This window comes from Xylocopa sonorina, chromosome 10 (genome assembly GCF_050948175.1).
Source record: "Xylocopa sonorina isolate GNS202 chromosome 10, iyXylSono1_principal, whole genome shotgun sequence".
NCBI lineage: Eukaryota > Metazoa > Arthropoda > Insecta > Hymenoptera > Apidae > Xylocopa > Xylocopa sonorina.
This window is the reverse complement of record NC_135202.1, coordinates 8,647,068-8,672,052: the sequence shown is the minus strand read 5'-3', so window position 1 is coordinate 8,672,052 and position 24,985 is coordinate 8,647,068. Positions and strand designations below refer to the sequence as shown.

The 24,985-nt window shown below is 37.2% G+C and overlaps 6 protein-coding genes across 6 annotated transcripts in view; 3 read left to right on the top strand and 3 right to left on the bottom strand.

The window, feature by feature from the left end:
* The window catches only part of Mpcp1 (Mitochondrial phosphate carrier protein 1), a 209,700-nt gene that overhangs the window by 64,970 nt on the left and 119,745 nt on the right, over positions 1–24,985 (top strand). The window lies entirely within an intron of this gene.
* On the bottom strand, positions 5,789–13,776 carry LOC143428021 (uncharacterized). The gene is made up of 11 exons (XM_076902592.1): positions 12,792–13,776; positions 12,474–12,625; positions 12,094–12,369; positions 11,760–11,919; positions 9,972–10,626; positions 9,626–9,855; positions 9,356–9,544; positions 8,726–9,290; positions 8,588–8,634; positions 7,904–8,185; positions 5,789–7,816 (listed from the first exon to the last, which is right to left on the bottom strand). Exons 1-11 carry the CDS (start codon positions 13,774–13,776, stop codon positions 5,922–5,924), a joined length of 5,436 nt encoding a protein of 1,811 aa, XP_076758707.1. The 3' UTR covers positions 5,789–5,921.
* LOC143428643 (uncharacterized) lies at positions 10,734–11,696 on the top strand. The gene is made up of 2 exons (XM_076903683.1): positions 10,734–10,967; positions 11,040–11,696. The coding sequence occupies exons 1-2, from the start codon at positions 10,734–10,736 to the stop codon at positions 11,694–11,696; spliced, it is 891 nt and encodes a 296-aa protein (XP_076759798.1).
* Positions 15,736–18,655, bottom strand: LOC143428642 (synaptic vesicle 2-related protein). The gene is made up of 9 exons (XM_076903682.1): positions 18,498–18,655; positions 18,191–18,353; positions 17,929–18,050; positions 17,570–17,808; positions 17,236–17,417; positions 16,847–17,091; positions 16,566–16,725; positions 15,876–15,991; positions 15,736–15,794 (listed from the first exon to the last, which is right to left on the bottom strand). The coding sequence occupies exons 1-9, from the start codon at positions 18,616–18,618 to the stop codon at positions 15,736–15,738; spliced, it is 1,407 nt and encodes a 468-aa protein (XP_076759797.1). The 5' UTR covers positions 18,619–18,655.
* Prx2 (Peroxiredoxin 2) lies at positions 19,704–20,694 on the bottom strand. Its single transcript, XM_076902648.1, has 3 exons — positions 20,514–20,694; positions 20,126–20,434; positions 19,704–20,044 (listed from the first exon to the last, which is right to left on the bottom strand). The coding sequence occupies exons 1-3, from the start codon at positions 20,645–20,647 to the stop codon at positions 19,900–19,902; spliced, it is 588 nt and encodes a 195-aa protein (XP_076758763.1). The 5' UTR covers positions 20,648–20,694; the 3' UTR covers positions 19,704–19,899.
* On the top strand, positions 22,420–23,666 carry LOC143428025 (putative peptidyl-tRNA hydrolase PTRHD1). Its single transcript, XM_076902599.1, has 3 exons — positions 22,420–22,489; positions 23,131–23,317; positions 23,488–23,666. Exons 2-3 carry the CDS (start codon positions 23,132–23,134, stop codon positions 23,659–23,661), a joined length of 360 nt encoding a protein of 119 aa, XP_076758714.1. The 5' UTR covers positions 22,420–22,489; position 23,131; the 3' UTR covers positions 23,662–23,666.

Below are 24,985 nucleotides of genomic sequence, written 5' to 3'. Positions count from 1 at the left end.
GAGATTGTAATTGCAATCTCGTTTCAGTAACAATCATTTTTCAACCGATTTCATGTACCATAAATTCGTTCGCTTCGTAGAGCAACATTAATTATATTTATAACGTATAATTATTTTCTTCTTAATATTACTGTAATATTTATCGTGCGAGATATGGAACACGGAAAGTGAAATATATTTTCGAGATTCCTGTAAATAGTTGAACATTTGTAAATTTTGTACAGCAGGTATATCCCGACGGATAGATCCTTAACTTAGCGTTGTATTATAAGGAAGAACCAAGTCAGGTTACTCGTAATTTATTGTATTATAATATTAACGTGCTCTTTGAGACTGAAACGCTATGTGTTGAAAAATATAATTATTTTATAAACGCCTGAGGTTGAAAAATATCCTACCTGTTTCGATTGAACGAAGCAAAGTCCTGATCGCCTAAAGCTTAGTACCCTCGAAAGACAGGGGAGACCTTCGAGTATTTCCTCGATTTTAACCGCTCTAAAAGCGCGTCCAATAAAATGCAATTGCCGCGCAATCATTTGTATCGGGTTTACGCTCTCCTTCGAATTCGATGTTATATCATAAGGGATGAAGAGTATATTTGGAGCGAAAGAAAAACAGCATCGTCATCGGTGGTCTGGTCGTCATATGAAACCCACGCGACGCGTCGGTGCCCGATTTCACTGCAATTTGAGAACCTGCAGCCTCCTTTCTTTCACGATGACTCTTCTTTCTCTCTCATTCTTTTTCATTTTTTTCGCCTTTAATTCTTCGCTATTATTATGCCACCATACTTTGTTTCATTCGATTACTATCGTATAGTCGAACATTTTAATCACCAGGTGGTTGTGATAAAATTACATAAAAAAAAGACACCAAGTATTCCACTATTTACTTTGAATCAATTGGGATGATATTACGTACACCTTTTACGACATTTCCGGTCATAAAGTATTAGATACAAGATTTCACATGGCGGGTAACAAAAATGTTTGAACGACATGGCAGAAAATACATGTTTAATAGGTAGATTTATCGAAACGAACTGGTTAGATTAGGTTATCGTGTATTCGTTTGCTACTTCCTTGGAGAATATTTATACAAAGTATCAAAATAATATTAAACGATCATAAAAACATGCAATATTTTACCGAATAGCGGCTGACAGATATCCTTCCATGAAAGTTATGTAGAAATTATCATCATCATCATCGTGCTCACCATTTTTTACGTATTTAAACAGAAATAAGCCAGCTGTTAAAAAATTCAATGGACAAAGCTACGACTAATTTGATCAAGCAAAAAAAGAGAAGAAGAAGAAAGGAAGACATAGCTGCATCCAGCCGATTAACACTATTTGGCTAAAGTAAACATCGAACTGGAAATACTAGCACGCGTAAACCGTAATTTGTACGGAAAGTGTAAAATTTGTCGAAGACAAGCAAACAAACAAGACGTATACATCGCATAACGAGCAAAAAGATACGTGAAACGGTAGAAAAATATTCTGTGCCCGAGAGAATCCTAATAAAAACCTTCTATTGCCTAGTGACCTTTTCTCGTTAACATCCCTTTTGTCCAGACGGTATTACAATTAAAGATACTAAACGTTTGTTTACCTTAATTGCAATATTGTCTAGACAAAAGCATATAATACACTATAATCTAGTAATATATAATATAATCACACTGGACGTGAGAAAATTATCAATAGATATTCGTTGGTGATGTTATTCGGATGTTAATCACTTCTCTCGTGGCTCTCTTCTGCTACGTTCCCATACCAGAGAACGAAGGCTTGTACACCCGAGGCGGCCAGGTCACGAGAATCTTTGCAAACTCGATAAAAATCGCGCGACATCTTCCTCGGCTTCTCGGGGGATGAGGGATCACGGCCACGGTCTCTGTAAAAAAAAAAAGAAAGAAAGAAGAAAAAAAGAAATGAAGCTCAGGACGAAAAGAAAGGAAGGAATCTTTTAGACGAGACAACGTAAATATTGTTGAAAGCAATTAATTCTCCGGCGGACTACCACCTTCGCTTTGTCAGAAGGGTTCGCCTTGACAAAGAGGAGGAAGCTGGATCCGGCTGCAGTGACCAGTGGCCACTGTCGTCAAAATACTTGAAGGGGTTGGGGTGGGAACTGGCTGGACGTCGAAAAAGGGGAAGGGGTGGAACGTAGGATAAAAGACAAATGCCGCCGCGTTCTCGTTGTCTGATCGTAGAGATTGCTTTATTTGAGTACATTTAGCGTAGAGATCTCAAAACCCTGCCGAATATTTTGTCGTACCGGCTACCACGTGTACAACCCTACCCGTCCCTACCCGTGGAACCCAACACACAGGCGTAACGCATTAACCACTAAAATAATGTAATCTGCCCGGCGGGATCAGGCAATAAATATAATCGACCGGTTGAAATTTGTCGGTGATGAACACTTGGTTGCTCTTGTGTTCGCCGTACCCGTGTTGTGCCTTCTTGGTATTAAAGTTACACCACCGGCAAATTTATTGCACGCTTACCACCAAGCGTTTGTCAAACTTTTAGGCAAGCACGAAAATCAGTAACAAAATAAGTCCTGGTATGTTAAAAAAATATTATTAGAGTACTCGAGTTAAAGTTGGCAACACCTCGTTTCGTTTAAATTGAGGGGGTGGCCGTTTTCTCCGCTCTGAAGGAACTTTCTCTCCACGCTTTTTGTTCCTCGATTGCTTAAGAAGGGTGCTAAGGGGGCACTGTTTAATTAAAAAAAAATTCACTTCGATATCGCCGGTAGTTTCGAAGGGAACAGCTTGTAACACTTTATGTAGGACACTGTATACAGGGCGTTATAAGGAAGAGGATCGAAATATGGTACGTTCGTATATTGTAAAGTTGATTTTACGTCGAAAGAATTACTTTTTGGGCCTGCGCATGTTGATCAGACTTTTAGGCGTCGAAAGTGTTGGATCCTATTTTTCTCAACACCCAGTATGCATACCCATACATAGTTTTGCCTTGTATCAAGAATAGATAACATCTAGCATCTAAAATGCTGCACAAATATTTCTCTCAATCTATCTATTCGCTTGAAATGTAACTTTCTCGGCGAAAAAATTTATTTCAATCAACGAAGATCGCTTAATTCTAAATTTTTTCACCATGGTTCCTATTCAGAAATACTTTAAATACGGGTTTTATATATAATTTTGTATTCGCACTTGTGAAATCGAATGCAAGGGTTATTTCATCGATTCTTTGATCGTACGATTGATTTTCGAAGAAAATCGGTTTCGTGTAAAAATGAAATTACCAGATTATCGAATATCCACTTTTACAATTCGTTGTGTCGAAGTTACTTCGAGTACAATGTGCAGGTGTATATAAATCCATCGCAATCCATCAGGAGCCAGTCGGTTCCAACATCCGCGTGACAAACCTCGTGCAATTCAGTCCGTACGTTCAATGGGAAATTTGCAGATGCCTTGTTTGATTTATTCAAGAGAACGGTCTGCTTTACCAGGCCTAAATCGAAATATTCATTAGCTGAAAATTGGAAGTAAAATTGAGTACATAAATTTCAAAGGTGGACAAAAGGAGCGAAATATAAACAGCAGGGAGACTTAAATCAGAAACTTGAATTCGTAAAAAGACAGAAAACAGAAGAAATATATTTGGCTTCGCGTCTTCTTTACTTCTTATTAAATTTCCATTCTTTCGCGGTACATGTACGAAATTTTAATTAAAATCTTACGTATGCACCACCTCTTTGCACTACTTCTCGAAGCAGAATCTGTCGTTTTATTGATATACCAAACGAACAAATTACGCAGCTTAAATTATATAAAACGACCGTCTTGTAGGCTAAGATACAGGATAAAAACTCGACGTTAAACGTATCCAAAATTTCATCGATACACAGATACGGCTCGTCTCGTGGGCCTGAACAGAAATCTGCTAAACTGAATTATTCAGTAAGGAAAGGTTCGCAGAACAAATTTTTCCCTCCGCGTGTATTCTTGGAGGGTGTCGATGCAGTATCTTTTTTAATGCCTCGGAACATGGTGCGTGCTCTCGCGAACGCTTCCGGATTATAAACGCAGGTAGAAGGTGTGGTCGATCCTGGTGGATGCAACGAAAAACACGACCGCCCATTGTGAGGGATTCGATGATCCTGCGAGCTTGACGTCCACCTCGTAAAAGATCGGTAAAAGATCCCCTACCTGTGATCAGGATGTCGGAATAAGAGCAGACTATACGGAGCAGACTCTGTTCGTAACGTTTCCCAGACCTATTTTTTTCGTACCGCACTCTTGCCTTTAATCGGTTTCCCATACGCATAAAGCATTCACGAGGATATCGTAAAATACAAAAACTACGGAAACTATTCGAACGAATTTCTGAGCAATGCGCGAGAAGCAAACGTATGATATTAATCTGTAACACAAGTGGAGAACGTGCGGCCTTTGCAAAAGCTAGCTCTTGTAATAATTAATATTCGATTAAAGTTTTTACTTCGAGCGAACTAAAATAATTGGCGATACTTATCGCACGTGTTTTAATTCGTCCCGAATAAAAAGTTTCCCCAAGGTAATCTCATTATTCGACGACGCGGTACTACAATGGCGATGGTACACAATCGTCGAACGATACTGAACGTGTCCGTCGAACCGATTTGTTTGTTCGTCCGGCTCGTGATCGAATGAAATCCGCTTAAATGCGTTCGAGGAGTTTTCGCGTTCGTCAGAGAGGTATCACGGATTCGAGAACACGTCGGAGGGTCTTGAAATTCGAAGGGGGTGCGAGGGTTAATAGAAGGCGGGATGGGAAAGTTAAAAAGGGTGGAAGGGAAAAGGTAGGGGCTGCGTTCGATGCACGCGACACGAGTTTACTTTTATATAGTTTTTGCTCGCCACTAGAAACTACCCCAGAGGTATTAATTTCATTTCATCAAGCAGTGGCCAAATACTTGGAACGACCCCTCGTCTTGTTTACCTCTACAATAGTCTTCGATTAGACTATACGTTCATATTCACGTTTTTCGAATGGTCAGACCTCTCGTGAGAAAGGTATTTTATTCGTTCGCTTCGCAGCTATTAGCCGTAAAAATTAAGCTTCTTCAGCTTGCTTTTCTTTTGAGTAATTTGTAAATTGTACTGCTGATTAAGTAAAGAAATTCATTAATTGTGATTGAATAGAAAGAGTAAAATAAATTACATCTCCCGCTTTAGAGATAAGAGAGAGAAAGATATATAAGAAAGCTATAAGAAAGAGTGAGACAGATGATACCTACCCTACTGAAGAACCCCTGGCGCCATCTCTGTAAAAAGTGCTCAAACTGGTCGCTCAGCGTTATCGACAGCGAAGTGAACTTCTTAAGACTGTCGATAATTATGTGCGACCAGTTTGAGCACTTTTCACAGAGATGGCGCCAGGGGGTTTTCCGTAGGGTATATAACATCTGTCTCACTCTTTCTTATAGCTTTTTTATATATCTTTCTCTCTCTTACCTCTAAAGCGGGAGTTTTTATCTTAGCGGGAGTAATTTATCTTACTCTCTCTATTAAGTGAAAATTAAGGAATTTTTTTATTTAATCAACAGTACTCTAAAATTCTATAATTAAGATGAGAGAGCTTACAAGAAGCTACATCAAAGACTCCACATTCTGTAGGGCTCAAAAATTTGTCACACGAGTAGTGAACCTCTCGCGCGAATAATACTTATGATCAGAGTTTACATCGACAAATATACCAAGCACATTTTTAGTTTCCTTGCAATTATTTCTATAACGTTTCACTCTTACTGCTTATACTAATATTTAGAAACATGAATTATAACTTTTAAATACTGTTTAACATTCGTTGTAGTGTGGCTACAAAAAGTGTATCCTTTATAATTATTCCTCGATACTGTTCAATCATTAGAAATTGTTTTCAGAGATAACAATTATTTATCTTTCCTCATTTTCTCGCCATTGTCCATTTTAGGCGTTTCTTCGCGGTCGCTAGTTTCCAAATGCTTCTCGAAATCGTTACGCACGTCAATTAATAAACTTTGTCTACACAACTTGGCAATCGTGCTCATACTTTCCTCGGGTATATCCTTGTTACGTATCAGCCGCGAGAACTTAAATTTGCTGACAATTTTCGCCAAGGATCCCAAGGGCTGCTGTTTCGAGATCGTCCTCGGAAGGGATTCGCATCCGCGACTGGCTTCCGTGGAATGTACGTAAGCATCAGGATCCCTGTTTATCATTCCAGCGCTAGCAGATTTTACGCGATCAGGACGAGAAGCAACCGAGGCATTCGATTCGTTTCCCTCGTTTTCACTGGCGGGTTGTTCCGTCGCTTCTCCTCTCGTTGTTTCCTGTTGCTCCACGCGATTATTCGATCCCTCGTTCGGCACCACTTTGTTCTCCGTTTTCTCGCAGTTTTGCGAAATCTGTTCATAATAATGACACGTCGATTTTAGAGAAGTTTGATTCGTCGACGATGAGGGATCTAGAACGGAATGGCAGAGTGGTCCACCGCGACGGGACAAGAAATCCTCCTTCGCGCGGCGTATCCTCGATGAATGCGATTCCAGGGGTGAGTCCTCAGAGATCGTACTGGTTCGACCGTCCCTTTTCGCTACCGCATTCGACAAAATAGTCAGTTTATGAATGAGATCCGAGGCCTGTGGGTCGAACTTTGAAGAAGGCGTTGTTTCTCTCGTCTGCTCTTCAATTTTCGAACTGGTTCTAAAGGAGGCTTGATTTTGTTGTTCCTCTGACGCTACTCGCTCCGATATACTCATTCGCTGATTCTTCTGTGCAATAGAACGCTTACAATCGCTGTCGTTTCCAGACAATTCGAACGATGAATTCCTATCTCGCATAATTTGCGCTCCGTTTTTCGTTGGCGTTTGACAAGCACTGCTTTCACTCTCCGATGATTTCCTTGTGTTCTCCGTGGATTTACGCCGTATAAAATACTGTTTGTCGGCAAGCGTCTGTTCTACTTTAGTCATACCCGTGCTTTCATCGATCTTCCTCTCTTTTATCTCACGCTCTTTCGATAATGGACGAAGGGGCCATGGCAACGGTAGAGACATCCTCAGAAGTGTGTCCTGCCGATTTATCTTCGGAGATACCGATCTACATTTCGTTCTATCTTTCATCAAGCATATGCGGTCGTTTTCGCAAGCGTTAGTCTCCTTTTTAGTAACAGAATGCTCTTCGGACCGTCGAAACGGAGAGAATATTATACGCTTCGTTCTAATAAAAACATTCCTGGTTGGCGAGCTGGAAACTGGTTTTCTCGTATTCGATTCTTGATTAATCGGAACATCGCGATCGCAACTTGATCGATGATGTTGCTCTTCCGTAGAAGCGATCGAAGCGGAGTCGATTGGCTCCTTCGAAGTATCCGCTTTTTCGATGCAACCTGTACTCGCTGTAGGTACGACTATTTTGTTTAACGTGTCTTCGTTAATAACAATCCTCTCCAAGGAACGTTCTTCGCAGCGAGGTAGAACGGTGCAAGCAGTCGTTTGAATGGTAGGTTCGCGACGACTCGAAGGACTTGAAATATTTTCGTATCCTTGCCACTCGTTCTCGTTTGTTCGTTGCACGCTCGTTCTACCTCCATTTGAACAGCTAGTTTCTTTTTCACGATACGAATATTCAATGCACGACCCGGATGGTCCACGATTATCTTGGTTTAATTTAATTGTAGATGCATCACGAGACACGGAGGGCGATTCATCTGAGATCGCAGCGTAACTTTCGTCGAGTTGCTTCAAGTTTTCTTCTTTTCGATTGGTGTAACAGAAGTTTACGTTGCAGATACGCTTGGCTGGATCTAAAATTTATAAATCGAAACACTTTCAATTGGATGGGTATTAAAGAGCGCAAAATGACAATCGTGTAATTATTTAAAGAAATGTACCTAATTTATAAACAGGCAATGTTTCTGTTAAAGTACTTGTGGCTTCTTCGTTATAATTTGCCACCGACTGCAGGTTTGTTAAAGAACAATACTGAGGATCGTTAACGGCTGGCATCACTCGCTCGAGTTCGTTGCTATTCTTAATCGTAATTACAGCAGCATCCTCTCGATCGTCGCTATTTTCATGGTTTGTTATCCCTCGTTTATCCTCGTTCTTATTCGACAACTCCTGGTTGTACCGACAGGACGCTAATTCTGATTGCGCTATGGTAAAACTTATTTCTGAAGATAACGACCTTCTTTCATTATTGCTTTCATTTTTCTACAGTTGTTCGAAAAAATGCTATTTTAAATTGGATTTATAATAACTTTCTCCGAATTGTTTCTTTTTACATTTCTTCATATTATCAAGCTACTACTCTTACGTTATTGGCAATTACAAAAGAAAGAAAAGAAAAGAAAATAATATTTAAAAGATAGCGGTAATGCAATAGCGAATTATCACAAAATTCAAATCTACCACCGTTGCTTTCTCTATATTCGCATAAAAAATACGATTTCCAAGATTCCATTCATAGATAGCTTTGTTTTCGTTCATTTCTAGAACGGAGAACATGGAATTCTTTATTTGGTTTTTGGAACCGATTTCAGAACCTTTGAGGAGCTTCGTACTATTGAACTTACCATCAGATGCATGCTTGTCGTTGGGTAATACCATAGAAACGTTATCCCTAAAAATAAATAGAATTGCAACGATATAACTGCTTCCGTAAATACAGAGTGATTCGCTATTCGTGCGCATATTAAGTTCACCTTATGTACCTCTTAAAGTTGAGACAATTGTCCTCCAGAATTTTCTTTGACGGTCTCATACTGTCATACTCTGAATCCAATTCTACAAAGTTGATCAAACTATTCGATTTCACTGAATCTTTATCCGATTCTCGATTCGAACTGTCGTTGTCACCTTTAACGCTACGCGTTGCCTTGTCGCTCAAGTTTTTAAGGGACGAATGTTTCGAATTCACCTCGTTATAGCCGCAAGATTTCGACATGTCGAATTGCTCCATGCTCAAGCTGTCTTCGCTCGATAAACTTTTCGTCTCGTTCCAACTTTTAGACTCCCGATATTTACAATCTACGTTTTCTTCGATGTCCATCAGACACACTGGCGATGGTTCGTGGCTGGAGGTGACTGTTCCAAGTGGTACAGCAATACTGATCGTTTCGCTGGTAGCAACCGAATAGACAGGAGTCTGATGCGGTTGCACTCTTTCCAGAGGACTCGCGGTTTCTTCGATTACGTCCTCGATATCAACGATCATCGCTTCCGGTTCAGAATCGTCCATGATGTCCTCCGTCGCGTCGTCGGTTCTTTGAGGATCGACTAAAAATAAAATTTGAAGCAAAATAAGTAATACCATCGCTAAATGAATTTCTCTTAATACTTACTAGACGTTGGTGAAGTGTTGAAGCAATTAGCATTTTTCAATCGATCAGTGAGTTGATCCAACGATTGCAGACTGTTCGAACGACCGATATAAAATTCACTTTGAATAGGTTTCCTCGTGAGGCTGCCTACAGACTTGGACCTCTTCAAAGGACTAACTTTGAATAACATCGATTCGTCGCTTCTCGTTTCTAAATATTTGACAATTAAATTATTCTACGATGAAACGTCGATCAATATCGATTATTAATAAATTTGAATCTTTCGCTTACTCGCGGGTGATTCGTCCGTAGATGTTTCGATAGCTGCTTGTCTCAGAAATGGTGTATAAGTAGGTCCTAACAGGCGAAACGTAGAGGATGTCGGTGATATACCGCGATACCTTTCCCAGTCGTACAACTTTCTTGTAAATTCTCGTGAAATACCTTCGAATCGGTAGGATCCAACGGATGTTCGAACCAAGATTTCGCTAGTATCGTTCACGTTTTGCGTTCCATTGTATCTTAAATGGAAAATGCAATTTTATTCGCCAGAAGTAAATTTAACAATTTCACGTATGCACCAGAAACCATAAGGCATTAAAATTCAAGAAGCTACAAGTAACGTGTTGCATCGTACCTTGTATACCCATCGAAACATTCGTCCAATTGTCGAGCATCGTTTTTTTGCCATCCTTTCGCGGTGCTATCGTTGAAACGCGACAGTAACCTCTCCAAAACGAAAAACTCACTTTCGTCGATTGCAGATGCATTCTCGAACTTGTACGACTCCGATGGTTTCGCGTGATGACCACTGGTCTGCGATTTTCCATCACTGACAGTTTCATTACTCTCGCAACTGGCGCTAAAGCCAACACCGTCTTTATTTCTACTGTATTCAGGTTTTAGAGGCGATCTCCAGAGTTGCCAGTCGGTCAGACGACGTCGATTCAGCCGTTGCTGCTCGAAGGGAGCGCTTCCTCGACGAGCTTTCTTCACGCGCTTCCAATCCTGCAATTTCTTGCGAAATTCGGGTGCCAATCTTTCCTCCGACAGCAAACTATCGCGAGGACTTCGCGAATTGGACGAAGTTTCGCGGCTGTCTCTGCCAGCAGCTCTGGGTGACAATTTTTTTAAACGCTCCCATTCGACTAGTTTCTGTTGAAATTCGGTTCCAAATTTTTCTCTGAGGGCACGATAATCTTGCAGGGTGTCGACTTGAGTGTAGAACGGTATCGTTTTCTCAATGTTTTCCACGTTCTCGTCGTAATTACAGCTCGTTGACGCTTCTAGTCCTAACATAGATATCGATCAAAATACATAGAGAAATGCATACTGTCTTTTGTCACGAGAGAGATCGATTCGTCGATTATTTTTTCTCAGCAACTATCGTCAATTTGGTATGTTGCTCGCAAAATTGATCGTTCCGATAACCCGAAAAATTCATACGGATATTTCTCAATTATCGCCACGTGGTCGTCGATGCGATAGTAGCGTGTTATGTAAAACATCGCGAAAAGTTGAGAGGCAAAAGGTAGTACCGAAATGCAAGGAATATCAAGAGAAACTCGCTAAATGCTTTAGATCGCCCAGTGGACTATGCCGTGGGAAGCGGTTTTCAGGTGCACAGCCAAAAGTAATGTGGATCTGCTCATCGCGTTGTCTCGCTAATCGAATATTTGTTTATGCAAATTAATCCAAATTTCAGTGTGAAATGAGAAGCGCTGTTGATGATTATCAGAGAGCGTACGAAAGCGTGACGAACCGCGCGAGAAGTATTCTAGCAGACGCTCAAAATGAGACAAAGTCAACGCTTGATCAACTAACAAAGGACATAAAAGTGTCGAAGAACAACGAGCAGATTCAATTGGAACAGTTTTTAGATAATATTAAGAAAACTCTGCAAAAGTTGCTCGCTCTCGATCCTTCGTGCGGTTCTTTGAAACGAAAATCAGCGATGTCACTGGGCCATCAGGTTTGCCAGGCTTTCGACAACGTGGAATGCGACATCGTGCCCCAAGTAAAAAGAATAGAACGAATGATCGAGAAATTGCAGCGAGACGTGCTGGGTAACATCGAGCGTGCTAAGTCTTTGATACTCTCTTGTCGCAAATGCGTGAACCCTCAAGCATTAACGAAGTGCATCGAGGAGAACGCGAGCTACGCGGAGAAGATACTAGATAAAACGACCGAAAACACGCGCGTTAATCTGAAAAAGATCGAGGCACTGCAACGAGAAGTTTTCAAGTACCACAAGGCGACGATAATAGAAATTTCACGGAAGTATCGCAAGGAATGCGACGCGTTCTTGCAACACCTGAACGACTGCATTTCTGCTATTCGAAATCAAAAGAAGCAACGATAATTTTAAAGTGAAGATCGCACAAGGATGACAGAATACGAATAAGTTGAATCGTAGTTAAATTACCGTGTTGAAAAAGCGTTTGCCTGGGAACGACGTTGATCAGGCTCGATGGGACGCTTAAGCTTGAATTTGTTAAGAATGCTCGTCTAACTTTATTCCACTTCGAGTCTTGTTGCCTCTGTGCTTTCGTTGGTAAAATTGTCGATTCCCCGCCAAGTGATTGCTATCAAAAATAAAACGAATAAAATAAGCTTTTTATGTTAGCACTGACGATGGTGAACGAAACGATTCAATGAAATCCTAGTAAATTTCTGTAATAGACACAAATGAAGAAAACCGATAGAATTGTTCAATGTTTGCATTACATCGAACTATTGGTAGAGAAGTTAATATTGACCTGCCGTTTGAAATCTTTAACAGGTCTGTCTCGATACATCTTCCTCTGTTGCGGAGAACTTCCGCCAAAGATACTTGAATTGAAGAGAAGCGGTGAATTCGTTTCCGAAGAAGACGTATACACGTTATCTTCTTCCTGTGGAGCTATCGTAATCGTTAAAGTTGGAGTTGATCTCTTTGGTAATGATTCCGCATATTTCTCGTCCATTCTGTTCGACGAAGGCATCGTATACTTTTTTTCCGATCTATTCCGTACTGACGATCTTTCTTGATCGACCTAATTTCACATAAACAGTGTATTGCAACAATAGAAACGCATCGATTGCAAATTCGAGCACGTTACAATCTGTCGAAGCAAATGGCACGTAATTACATATTTACCTCGTTTACTGTATCCGTTTCATTGGCATTCAATCTATCCGATGCAATGATATCGTTATCAAGAGGTTCACTGCACCAATTCGAACAATCTGTCTTTTTGTTAGTTTTCCTTTTAGGAGATTGATCGTCACTTTGAACGCTTTTCTGTGAACCTAGAACAATTAGACGGATCACAAACGTTTACGTACAATCTTCAGTTAACACTAAACGTCAAGGAAAGTGTTAGACATATATAAAGCTGAAGAATGATTAAAATTGTCAGGTACTAAATACATATAATAGTATTTATAGCGAAACGAATATTTAAGAATTTCGTACATTCATAATATCCTTCGTTGGACGAGGATGCGGATGAATTCCGGCCACAGGGCGTTCCTAAGTTACAAGGCTCGTTAATAAACGACGAAACGACGGTATTGCTCGACTCTCTGATCTCATCTGGGATTCTAAGGAACTTGGTTGTTGGAGATAGCAAGGGGGTCGTCGTTGTCGTCGTTGCTGTTGTTGGGACGTTCGTCATCGACGGGTCCACGATCTCCGCGTCGTTCGTGTAAGCTCGTTCCCACTTGAAGGCAGCCTTGACCCTGGTCCATTTCGAAACTTTCGGCGCGTTTCTAGAGATTTCGTCCGTCGACGTCTGCTTTTCCGCATCGGGTTTGTCCCTCGTCTGCCTCGAGGACGATCGAATGTTGCGCCTCTGAAACGGCGAGTCCCTGCAATTCGCTAACATCGCGTCCAACAGGGACTCCGCGAATCCTGTATCTTCGTCGAGGATATTAATCGGCACGTCCTTGTCCCGCGCGAAGCTGTTCTCCAATTTATTGTTGGCGTTACGCAGCACCTTGAGTCGTTCCAAATTCCTGACGCGCTTGAAAAACTTGGAACTGCGGTTCCTGAGTTCCAGAATTTGCTCTACGAACGCGTACAGGCGATCCAGGTGCTCGAAGACGTCCTCTGTACCAGGATTCGAGGCAGCCACGGCGGACACCGCGGAGTTTCTCGAGGAACACCCAGAGATTTGACCCTCGAACGGCAACGATCCGAGGCCCGTCAAGTAGTCGATCATGTCGTCGTCTTCCTCGAGGTTCCGACTTTTCGTTAGTTCCGTTTGGCACGGGGAATTCTGCTGGCGCCAAGGACTCGCCCACGGATCCGGTGGCGGTGCTGGTAACTCGTTCTCCTCCGTTTTGTACTTAGTTTTAGGTAGGGCCCTTTGCTCGCTGGAACGTCTCGCGTACAATCGACCGACGCTCCTCTCGCTCTTCTGGCCATCGTGATCGGCGATCTTCTCGTTATCAGCCATCTCCGTTCGGTGTCAACCGATTCGTGGGGAGGAGAAATGAAAGAGGCGCGTTCCACTTGCACCGTTCTGCGCGTTCCTTTTTCGCACGAGTTTACAAATCGAATTACCGATATACCCCAACTATATCGAAATAGTCTAATTTTAGAATACCTTTTTTCATGGATATCATAGGCGTGGCGCGGAACGAGTTCAGCCACTTAGCCGTGGCAAAGTTCAATTTTCACTTGCGTGAAATCGTTAGAAGAAGATCGTCGGATAACGATATCGAAGCAGGTAGCGAACTGCGAACTGTAAACAGCATTAAACGTGAAGCCTCATGTAACACTTTTTTTCGTTACACATCCACAAGAACGTACTCGGCTCGTTCTCCATCACTTATCCCGACACACGGTAAACACAAAGTCAGCTGTAGCCTCGTTTATTAATAAAACTGATATTATTACGAAGAGATACGTGTATGTAGAGGTGCATCGATAAATCGCTACGGTGAATACCTCGACGGTTCCCGTTCGGAATGCATTTTTTTACGTTTGGCGGCGTTAAGGGGCCGCGGAAAAAGCGATCTGAAATCGCAGCAGCCTGCCCGCGTGATTATTTTCGGTAGTGAGCATTCGGCATTCGTATTTACAACGGACGGGAGGCCGTGTTGGTGACGGCGAAGCTTTCCACCACGTTCGTAGAGCATGCGCGAACCTGTCCACGATAACCGTGTAAAAGAGGATGGCCTTCCTGTTCTTGTCGAAAATAGATTGCGAAGAGACTATGGCATGTATACCCTCTTCAATGGCCGCCCGCACTTGTATTTATACACGTCTATACGCTCTATACTTACTCATCCGCGATACCTTTCTACACCTATTACAGCTTTTCCATCGTAATATACGTATAGACGAGGTGATTCACTGCTCGTGCGGCAAATTTTTACAGTTGAGCTGATACTACACCTGAAAAGCAACAGAAATGTTCATGTAAGCCTAGTTCCGATTTGCAGAAATGCCAGAGAAAATTGGGATTTTTGTTTTTTTTTTTAGAGAAACAGGAGTTTCACTCGTATTATTAATTGCATCTTCCAAACCGTTAGTCCTACGAGAAAATGACAAACGATATTGAAAAGAGTAATAGATTTTCTATTATAATGGTTCCTATTTTCCTCTGCTGCTTTCTCTCATCTTAATTACAGCATTTTAGAGTACTGCTGATTAAATAAATTCTTCAATTTTTATTGTATAGAAAGAGTAAGATAAATTAGATCTCCCGCTTCAGATGTAAGAGAGAGAACGATATATAAGAAAGCTATAAGAAAGAGTGAGACAGAGTTACCTACCCTATTGAGGAACCCCTGGCGCCATCTCTGCAAAAAGTGCTCAAACTGGTCGCTCAGCATTATCAACAGCGAAGTGAACTACTAAAAACTACTAGCGCCATCTCTGAGGAAAGTAGTGAAACTAATTACCGACCTTGTTTCAGCGTCCCTCTAAGAGATGGCGCTAGTAGTCTTCTGTAGTTTACTTCGCTGTTGATAATGCTGAGCGACCAGTTTGAGCACTTTTTACAGAGATGGCGCCAGGGGTTCGAGAGTAGGGTAGATAACTCTGTCTCACTCTTTCTTATAGCTTTTTATATATCTTTCTCTCTCTTACATCTAAAGCGGGAGATGTAATTTACCTTACTCTTTCTATGCAATGAAAATTAAGAAACTTCTTTATTTAATCAGCAAAATTCTGTAATTAAGATGAGAGTGTTACAACTTTTATTTTATAGTGTAGTATAGAAGTTAACGATAAAACGTTTGATACGTCGACATTTAAGTATCAATAACGATTCATCTTTAAGTGTGCGGTATCATCTCCTTTTAAATGTTCTTTTTTAATGGATGCCATTTATTTATAATTTACCAAGGTTACTTTAAACTTTTAAAGAAGATATTTTAGACATTATAAATTTTAAATTGCAAAGAAGCTATTCTTGCATAGGTGATCGAGTTAAGTCAGGCACCTGTGATACTGCAATAGCTGCAGCTGTAATTATTAAATCGTCGGTTAATTATATATACGTATGTATTGGAAACTTTAGTCGCAAAATAAATTTCATCTACTTACTCATTAAAATTCCTGACATAATGAAGATACTAGGAGTGCAATATATGTTTAGGAAAAATTTAGTAAAACTGCCTACCAAATATGGAAATATTCTGGATAAGCCGATAATTGTACCCCTAAAAATATACTCAATTTAATAAAAGATTCATATAATATGATTTCTCATACGACAGAAATTCGCATATGTATGTATATGTACTGAAAGTGTCACTGACTCAACGGTACATACGTGTAAATAATGTCAGACGAAGTTTCAGATTTATTTAGACATTCTGCGCAAATTAAAAATAGTCCACAAACGAAAAACAGTGACGCTATAAAGAAAAATAGAGAAAATAGAGTTTTCTTTAATACCATAAGTTCTTTCTATGAGATGGAAGCTGTTTCATTTAGTGGAAGTGAAGTTACTGCTTAATTTGCATTAGCATCCGTTTTTTAATCATCAATTAATGCTTCATGGGAGTGAATTCAAATGATAATTATTCATGAGTGAGGAATAATTAACTCGTGCACTATTATATAATGATTTACTTGAGATGTGAAATGGTTGTAGACTAAGTTTGGATTTGCATTTGTTTATATGAAATTACTCCTTTGTGGGTCGTACCGTTAATTCTGTACTATCATATATACATACATATGTAATAAAATAAGTATATGTTAACTACGGTATATTGTTTTATAATTAACCTCACACCGGTAGAGTAATTTTCCAGTAACAATATTGAGCTTGCTGTTCGGCCAATTGCATACGCTATTAGTATTACACAATAAAGACCGATTTGAATTACATTATGAACTGTAAAAAATAGAGCGAAACATGCTACCGCTCCTGCCAGACCCGAGGACACTGAAAACAAAATTAAAACGAGTAAACATTAAAACTGCTGCAATGTTATACGATAATAGTCTAATTTAGTCTAAAACTATTTAATACGCAAAGTATAACATAGTAATAGGAATGAATTTACCTAGAAATATTTTTCTACCAATTACATCGATACCGAGAAGTAAAACAATTTCTGCTAACACGTAGCTCAAGGATAAGTAAAAAAGATCTCGAAAGTGTTCTATGTTTAATCTCTCACAGTTCTGCAGAAATCCTAACGCTAAGTTCTGTACACTAATCATACAACTTGAACTCTTTTTCGGAGATCTGTTAAAGCTTCCCATCTCTTGAAGCAGGTACGTGCTCCAAAGTGCAACCCAGATGATTCTGGTCGTTATAATTATTTATTAAGCTGGAATTAATCTTCAAAGTGATCAGAGCAAGAATATTAGCAAAACAAATAAGAAGAAATATAATTTTGCTTTCAGTTAATATTCTGACATAACAGTTTGACAGGAAATAATTTCTTACCCGGGAAATTGCAGAAAATTAATACAAATTCCTAACATTGTAGTACATTTATATGGCGTTTGACATATCTCACGAATACGTTTATACGTTTTTAGACAGAAGTTTTGTATTACTTTAAAAACGGTCTTTTCTTCGTGTTCTTCATCTTCGTCCGGTCGAACACAGTTATCTAAATTGGTGAACTAAAATGATAGTGGTTCTTCAGTATGGTTCTTCTTTTCGTTTGTCCAAGTAGTATGAACGATAAAAAAAAATGATGCAAATAAATGTTGTTTTAAACGAAATTATATTAAATGAAAAACAGAGAGATATCAATTATTAAAAATGATCATACTGGATAAGTATCGGCGTGCTTCGAATTATTAATTGCATACATCTGTTGTAGTATCATTAGTGCTTCTTCGTGTCGTCGACGATAGATCAGATATCTTGGACTCGCTGGTAACAAACTAGCTGCACATGCCATGATGAAATTCGGTACACCTCCCAATCCTAGAAGAACTCTCCATGAATTTGGTCGAAATTTTTCATTATGCATTCTCATGATCGAAGGCAGCAATACCCAGGACAATCCTATTTACAATTACCATCAGCTATTTTAAATGATTATTTTTTCATTTTCGTGATTTCCTTCTAAATGTTCATAAAACAAGTAATGATGGCTAAAAATTAGCATCCCCTCACTAATTTTACCTAAAGTCGACACGTAACCAATCACTCCGAATAAATCCAAGATAACTAAGCAAAATCCTCTTCGTTCCATGGGTGAAACTTCGATTAGATAAACTCTTAAGACCACATTGTTGCCAGCTAATCTAGAATAAATGTATTAATGAACTGAATTCCTAAGTATTATCTGGAAACGTATAAAAAGTATTATTTTTGTAGACCGTTATTGAGATCGCGACCTGTGCACAATCGTGATAAGTACCAGTAGTATTTGGCTAAGACTTACCCCAATCCAAGTATAAAAATCGATACGTTTGTCAGGAAAATAGTTTGCGTAAAGGACAAAGCGATACTAGAAAAAAATATAAGAACCATAGCGGCAGGAATCATATCTTTTCGTCCATTTGCATCGATTAATATTCCAAATAAAAATGCTCCCGCAGCCATTCCTATGCAGAATCTTACTTTCATAAAATGCGCTACGTTAGAGTTTTATCGAAGGAGCAAAGTACCAAGCAAGAAGGTTTTAGATTGAGTAATTTTTAAAATAGTATGCACATTGCCGATTATAATGTAGGTCTCTATATGTATACCTAGAGTTAACGTAGCATGCACAGCAATCGTCTGATTTGTATTCAGACTTAAATCGCACGCCATTAGTGGAACTATAACTAGAATAATCGGGGAAATACAAGCCTCTGCAAATGCACACATGCCGCATAATCCAATAATAAACCAATGATAAAGTCCCCATCCTGTAATTAAATAATATCAAGTAACATTCGTATCGAAGATTTAATTAGAAAGTTGTATCGATAAAATAAAGAACTTCATATTCGTGGTAGCGAGTACACCACGAGTATTTCTAATGATAGATATTAGATGTTAAAATGTTAAGAAAATTGATATAATATATAAATTTAATAATATTTAAAACTAAAATCGTTTCTTGTTCTTTTATGTTTTATATTTTCCTTAAAAGATACGAATGTACTTGACTTTGAACAGTATACCGTTTGCCTATCGTTAAGAGAGAGGCCTCTTACGCTACTCATGTATTGTTGTGCAATTTGGAATCGTAGTGGAAAATTTATAGATTTTTTTATCGATTTTTATCTCTTATAATTATTAGTGTCGCTTCTGTATGATATCAAAAGCAAAATGGGAACAATCTTTGAAATTTAGTGACCTTGACATTATATCGTAATTAAAGTATTATAAGTAAATATATTGTATTGCTTGCTATATATACTGTATAAGAGAAATAGTTGCTTTCTCTACATTTTCCCATTATTCCAAGTCTGAAAGTCTCTTTAAGATCGCTATGTATGTATACGTGTAGTATTAGTTTCTCAACCTGTAGATCGCGACCCAATATGGGATCACAAAATAATTACTGTAATCATCTCATTGATAAAATATGAAACAACGAAACCACTTAATGTTATAATTAATATAATTTTATAACCTGTTTTAGTTATGATTTTTTCACAATCATTGGCCATCGTATATTGTAGAATTTAACAGTGGATATTGGTTTACTGTATTATATTTTCCACGTTATAGTTATAAAGATTTGTATACATCATCTTATCCACAAATTAAGGGTATTAATGTAATAATTTCGAATGCTCAAAATTGCAGAAACCATTCGACGATTGATAATAACAATCTTCACTTTAAAGATTTCTACCATAGAATATAATATTCTTCTACATAGTTATACAGTTAGAATTATTAAATGGAAATAAAGTAAATATTAACATATATTATTAATTAAATAAATTATGTCACGCACATAGTTTACGAAAAACACTTATTTATTGTAAAAAGTCACAGGGAATAGTTGATACTGAAATTATCATTGACCGTCGATGTTTGGATACCGTATCTTATCAGTTACAAAATAATCTATTGATTTTAGCCAAAAATAAAGTATAGTCGACATAAATGAGAGCTTTAGTAAAGAGAGATGAATATCTTAATTTGTTTGATTTATGTATCCTTAAAATATTCCTTTGAACCAACAACATCAGGCTTCATGGCCTTCTTTCCGGGTTTCCAGCCAGCTGGACATACTTCTCCATGTATATCAGTATATTGGAATGCTTGAACTAAGCGCAGAGTTTCATCGACAGATCTAAAAATGTATAAATTTTTTTATGATAGCACAAAACAATGAGCGTATGTTAGAAACATTATTCTACAATATAAATTTTACCTGCCAACTGGCAAATCGTTGATAGTAACTTGACGTAATTTTTGTTTATCATCTATGATGAAGAGGCCACGGAATGGAATTCCTGTTTCTTCATCAAGTACACCATAATCGCGTGCAATTTTAGTGCTTTTATCGGCAAGAAGAGGAATGTTCATTTCACCAAGACCACCTTGTTTGCGTGGTGTATTTACCCATGCCAAGTGACTGAAGTGAGAATCGGTAGATGCGGCGATGAGTTTACAACCAATCTGGTCAAATTCTTGGGCACGATCAGAGAAGGCAATAATTTCGGTAGGACAGACAAATGTGCTGTAAATAATAAGTTATCACTTATTAGTATATAACATATATTTAAGAGATATATAAAATCTTAAGTTAAAATATTTACAAGTCTAATGGGTAGAAGAACAGGACAACATATTTTCCTTTGTAGTCGGACAGAGAAATGTCTTTAAATTGTCCATTTACAACTGCAGTACCACTAAAAGCGGGAGCGGGTTTTTGAATTGCTGGAACTGGCATTTTGATGCTGCTAGTCTCTATAATCAAGGAAAAGATATTTATTTAAGTTATTTTAAAGTGTGACAACAACTATAATAAAAAATGTTCTATGTATAGAATGATATAAATTTAAGAAATATACAAGAGTGCAATATTTTTCGGCTATATTTTAATTTATCTTATTAATACATAAAAAACGGTGAACCTTGCATAATCCTATCGTTAACCCCTTATCATTATTGCACAAGGTCTAAACTATATTACCTACATTATCTAGATATTTAAAAAAAACGTTGCTTTGAAAAACAAGAATAATTTATTTGTTAGATATGAAAATGATACGTACATATATGAACTTAAAATACATTTTATTAAATATTTCTAAATATAGTAGAATCAGAAAATAATGGGAAAATTAATGAATCGATTACATAAAACAATGAATTCCTTATTGTGAACGATCACGTAATTCGAAAGCGGATGCTGAAACGTACGAAGAGTACGGAACTACTAATGAAGTGTTCTTAATTTTATTGGAATTTCTAAGTACATAAAATACTAAGTGAATAAAATATAATAATATATTTGTGGATATTGAATAGAATTTAGGCTAATCATGCTGACAATGCAAAAGAAAATGTGTACAAAATTGCGACATATTTCGCAAGGACATTTTTTGTACATTAACGAAGATACATTGCACAAAACTATTAATACTTTAAAAATACGATGGAGCGTACATAATTTTAAGCATCGCGATTGATTTATGCTCGTAAAAGTAAGAAATATATGTATATCAGTGGCGTCGCCATTTAAGGATTTCCGTACACAATGAAATTGTTTCCAGCAAGTTCTTTTCCACGATCGAGAACCTTCGCAAACCATAAGACAGATTGCGAACAAAAGAAGCGATGTTCTAGCTCAGCTTCTATTCGATAGAATAATGAAATTCAACGCTTTTCCGCTACTCGAATACAAATTTTTATACTGGTATTTCGCAATTGTTAGATTCACAAACGTTATTATGTCGCGCGACGTGAAAATGAAATATGGATTAAATGCGTTAGGCGATTAACTAGATATAAAAAATATCAGTTTAAAATTAATTATAAATGTATATGATGTATACCTTCTCTTGTGACTTGTGTATCTATCTGGTCTGAAGTTCAATGAAGTTTGTCCGACGACGACCTTAGTTTCCGTTTGGTACGAATTAAGTACATGCGTAAACTGCAACCAGTTCCAATAGAATTCACGTAACTGAAAAGCGTTATACGCGCCATCTATGGAGCATACCGCCCTCTATCGCAAAAATATTACTTTCCTACTAGCAGTATTATTCTTTGACGCAATATTCATTTTATTGCTGAGAGCTAATATTATTCGTATTACATTTTTTCATTTATAAATATCACCATTTAGTTTTCCTTTACCTAATGAAAACTATCAATAACTAAATAGTATTACCACCTAGGCAACCGAAATGTAACGAGAGGGAGAGAGAGGGAGAGAAGAAGATGAAATCAATTTTAATTTAAAGCATGAATTTCTTTTTACAATACCCCGATTGCTATAATTATTCAGCGAATTAAAGTAGAAATGTCCAACTGAAATTTCATTCACAAAACAAAAGAAATATTACAAAGATCATTCCTTTTTAATACTTGTAATGTCCGTTCGCATTATGAGAGGAAAATCGAATAGTTTTCAAAATTGTATTTGCCGCCTGAACCTTCCGATCCAATTGCATGAGTACATAAGCTGGAGAACACGTTGAAACAATATACTTGACAGTCACAATAAGATCTTGGACGTGCAACGATTAATCAGAATTTGCCGATATATATGCGTTGAATAAGTAAGGTGAGGCACGTTATATCCTTGTATATCATAGTTCTATTTATTTCTATAAATTTTCAAATATTCTTATAACCTGAACAATGAATAGAACATCTTGTTATCAGAAATGAAGTAGGCTTGCATTTCTTCCAAAAGATTTTCTTTTAATTCCGAATAATAATTAGGTCGAATATTAAGTAGGATATTTTATATTTGTACGTGCAAGTGACCTACTTTAAAAGAGTTTCTTTAAATCTGTGAGTATTAATGAAATCTTTCCAAATCTGTAATGCGAAATGGACATGAGGGGGATTTGAGAAAGATCGAACTATTACAAGCATGGAAGTGAAGTAGGGATACAAAATATAGCTATTTCTTATGCATAAGTGATTTATGTTTAATGACAGTAGTTTGTATATATAAGTAATACATCCAAGTTATAAATTATAATACCAAAAGGATCCAACTATATAATATCAGCATTTTATCATTAAATATTACAATACAACAGTAAACAAGACATAAACTCGATAGATAAATACCTTGCAAGTATTTACTATTGTTTTGTTGAAAATTTAACAAATCATTGACATTGGTTGGATGTCTTTCACATGTTTTATGATCTTACAAGTGGCCTAAGGAAAACAGATCTTTTGTATTATTAGAATGAGTGAGCTAGTTCAATATGTGGTGGTACGTGGAGATCTTCTGAAGACAATGGGGTGGCCCATTGGCGCGGTCATAGCTCAAGCATGTCACGCATGCACCGCGGTCACTCATCTCTTCTATAATGATAGTTACACGCAAGCCTACCTTGCCAATTTAGATGTTATGCACAAAGTTGTTTTAGAAGTAAGTATATCCAAGGACGATATGCATTATTGGTATTAAATGTTAAATAGAGTATATTTTTGTACACAACTCTGGTGTATACAATGTTTAAAACAGCGAAGGAGTATGGTGACATTTATAATATATTCATATATGATATATGGATATATTTATACACGTATGACTATTAGGTTCCAGATGAGACCAGTTTAAATGATTTATGTTCAAAATTGTTAAATGAGGACATCCATCATAAGCTCTGGATTGAACAACCTGAAAATATTTCAACATGTTTGGCAACAAAACCTTATCCAAAGAATAAAGTACAATCATATTTTAAGAAATATAAATTACTTAAATTGTAAAAAAAGAAAAATAGCTGAAAGACATAACTCTGTATGTAATTTTTATAATATTTAATTACTTTCTACATATACGTATACGTATTACAATAAAATTAATTAGTAGCATTACATAACTTTAAAAATATTTAATATTCCATTGTAGAGTATCTGAAACGTCGAAATTTGTAATACTACAGAAAAAAAGTATATCATATATTCAATCGTCAAATAATAAATCAATCTTATATGTTTTTAGATGTTTGCTTTATTTTTCTCACATATAGATAGGAATTAATTCCAAGGCAGGATTTGCTATACGCCAAATATGAAAATTATATATATTTATATTTTATTTAACAATACCTGGTAGTATTGACAATGTGTACACGTTACTCCTTTGCTTTACAGTTGATGTTACTACCATATAATCTAATGAAAATTATGTCAGAACGTGCATTGTTAACTGGTATATCTGTAAAAATTTTCTCTTGCAATCATGCAGAAATTTATACTGTTTATTGAATGTACCAAAGACAATTAAATTAAACAGATATGCACACTGAGCATAGCATGAGTTTATGAAAAGGATTAGAGACTTTAAAGGCTTATGGTACTCACTTCTTAAAGCGTTGAACACGTTTTTCAACACCCTGTATATATTATGCAGATCTGAATGATTCATTAAAGAAATAAATTCTGATCATACAAAATGATTGGTTTCATTATAAAAATGATATTTTACTGATTTTTTAATGTAAGTATTCGAAATTTGGTAATAATTAAACGTACAATTAGTTCAAGTTGTGTACAAATTTTAACGAAGAGAAAAATTAAATTTCCTAAGGATGTATTATGTAACTTACATAAATTATAAAATCCTAAAAAATATAATAATATACCGTAGAAATAATTAGTAGAAGTTATGTTTAAATACGTAATATATACCTATAATTCGTTTAAATGTATTTAGAAAATCGCACTTGAGAGAAACCAGAAAAAAAATAAATAGACACTGAAAAATACCGTCTGACTAAAATGTACGCGAATATACGTACAGTCAAAATGACACTGTTTTAAGAAATACAATTAACAGTTATTACTTTTTTCAATTGATATTTTCAACTAAAGAAAGTACAATAAAACAATTAATGTTTTATACTCTTTAAACTATTTACAGTTTATGCTTTCAGGGAACATGTTTTTTTTCTCTTTTGGATAGACACGCGAGAAAAAAGAAATTATTTTTTACGTAAAATGTAACAGACATTGAAAAAAAAATACAATGCCAATAATGTTATTAGACTAATAAATTATTTATTTTTTAGACCTTTGCTACCGCTATTTT

What these genes read in the sequence shown, in the direction of transcription:
- Prx2 (XM_076902648.1), bottom strand. Translation starts at nt 20,647, where the DNA reads ATGCCAGTTCCAGCAATTCAAAAACCCGCTCCCGCTTTTAGTGGTACT. An exon ending in TTCTTCTACCCATTAGACTT is followed by an intron (nt 20,435 to 20,513) that starts GTAAATATTTTA and finishes TATTATTTACAG; the next exon opens with CACATTTGTCTGTCCTACCG. An exon ending in AACGATTTGCCAGTTGGCAG is followed by an intron (nt 20,045 to 20,125) that starts GTAAAATTTATA and finishes ATACATTTTTAG; the next exon opens with ATCTGTCGATGAAACTCTGC.
- LOC143428643 (XM_076903683.1), top strand. Translation starts at nt 10,734, where the DNA reads ATGTTGCTCGCAAAATTGATCGTTCCGATAACCCGAAAAATTCATACG. An exon ending in TTTCAGGTGCACAGCCAAAA is followed by an intron (nt 10,968 to 11,039) that starts GTAATGTGGATC and finishes TCCAAATTTCAG; the next exon opens with TGTGAAATGAGAAGCGCTGT.
- LOC143428642 (XM_076903682.1), bottom strand. Translation starts at nt 18,618, where the DNA reads ATGTGTGCATTTGCAGAGGCTTGTATTTCCCCGATTATTCTAGTTATA. An exon ending in TGGTTACGTGTCGACTTTAG is followed by an intron (nt 17,809 to 17,928) that starts GTAAAATTAGTG and finishes AATTGTAAATAG; the next exon opens with GATTGTCCTGGGTATTGCTG. An exon ending in AGCACGCCGATACTTATCCA is followed by an intron (nt 17,418 to 17,569) that starts GTATGATCATTT and finishes CTATCATTTTAG; the next exon opens with TTCACCAATTTAGATAACTG.
- LOC143428025 (XM_076902599.1), top strand. Translation starts at nt 23,132, where the DNA reads ATGAGTGAGCTAGTTCAATATGTGGTGGTACGTGGAGATCTTCTGAAG. An exon ending in TGCACAAAGTTGTTTTAGAA is followed by an intron (nt 23,318 to 23,487) that starts GTAAGTATATCC and finishes TATGACTATTAG; the next exon opens with GTTCCAGATGAGACCAGTTT.
- LOC143428021 (XM_076902592.1), bottom strand. Translation starts at nt 13,776, where the DNA reads ATGGCTGATAACGAGAAGATCGCCGATCACGATGGCCAGAAGAGCGAG. An exon ending in TTAAAGATTTCAAACGGCAG is followed by an intron (nt 11,920 to 12,093) that starts GTCAATATTAAC and finishes TATTTTTGATAG; the next exon opens with CAATCACTTGGCGGGGAATC. An exon ending in TGTTTCGATGGGTATACAAG is followed by an intron (nt 9,856 to 9,971) that starts GTACGATGCAAC and finishes TTTCCATTTAAG; the next exon opens with ATACAATGGAACGCAAAACG.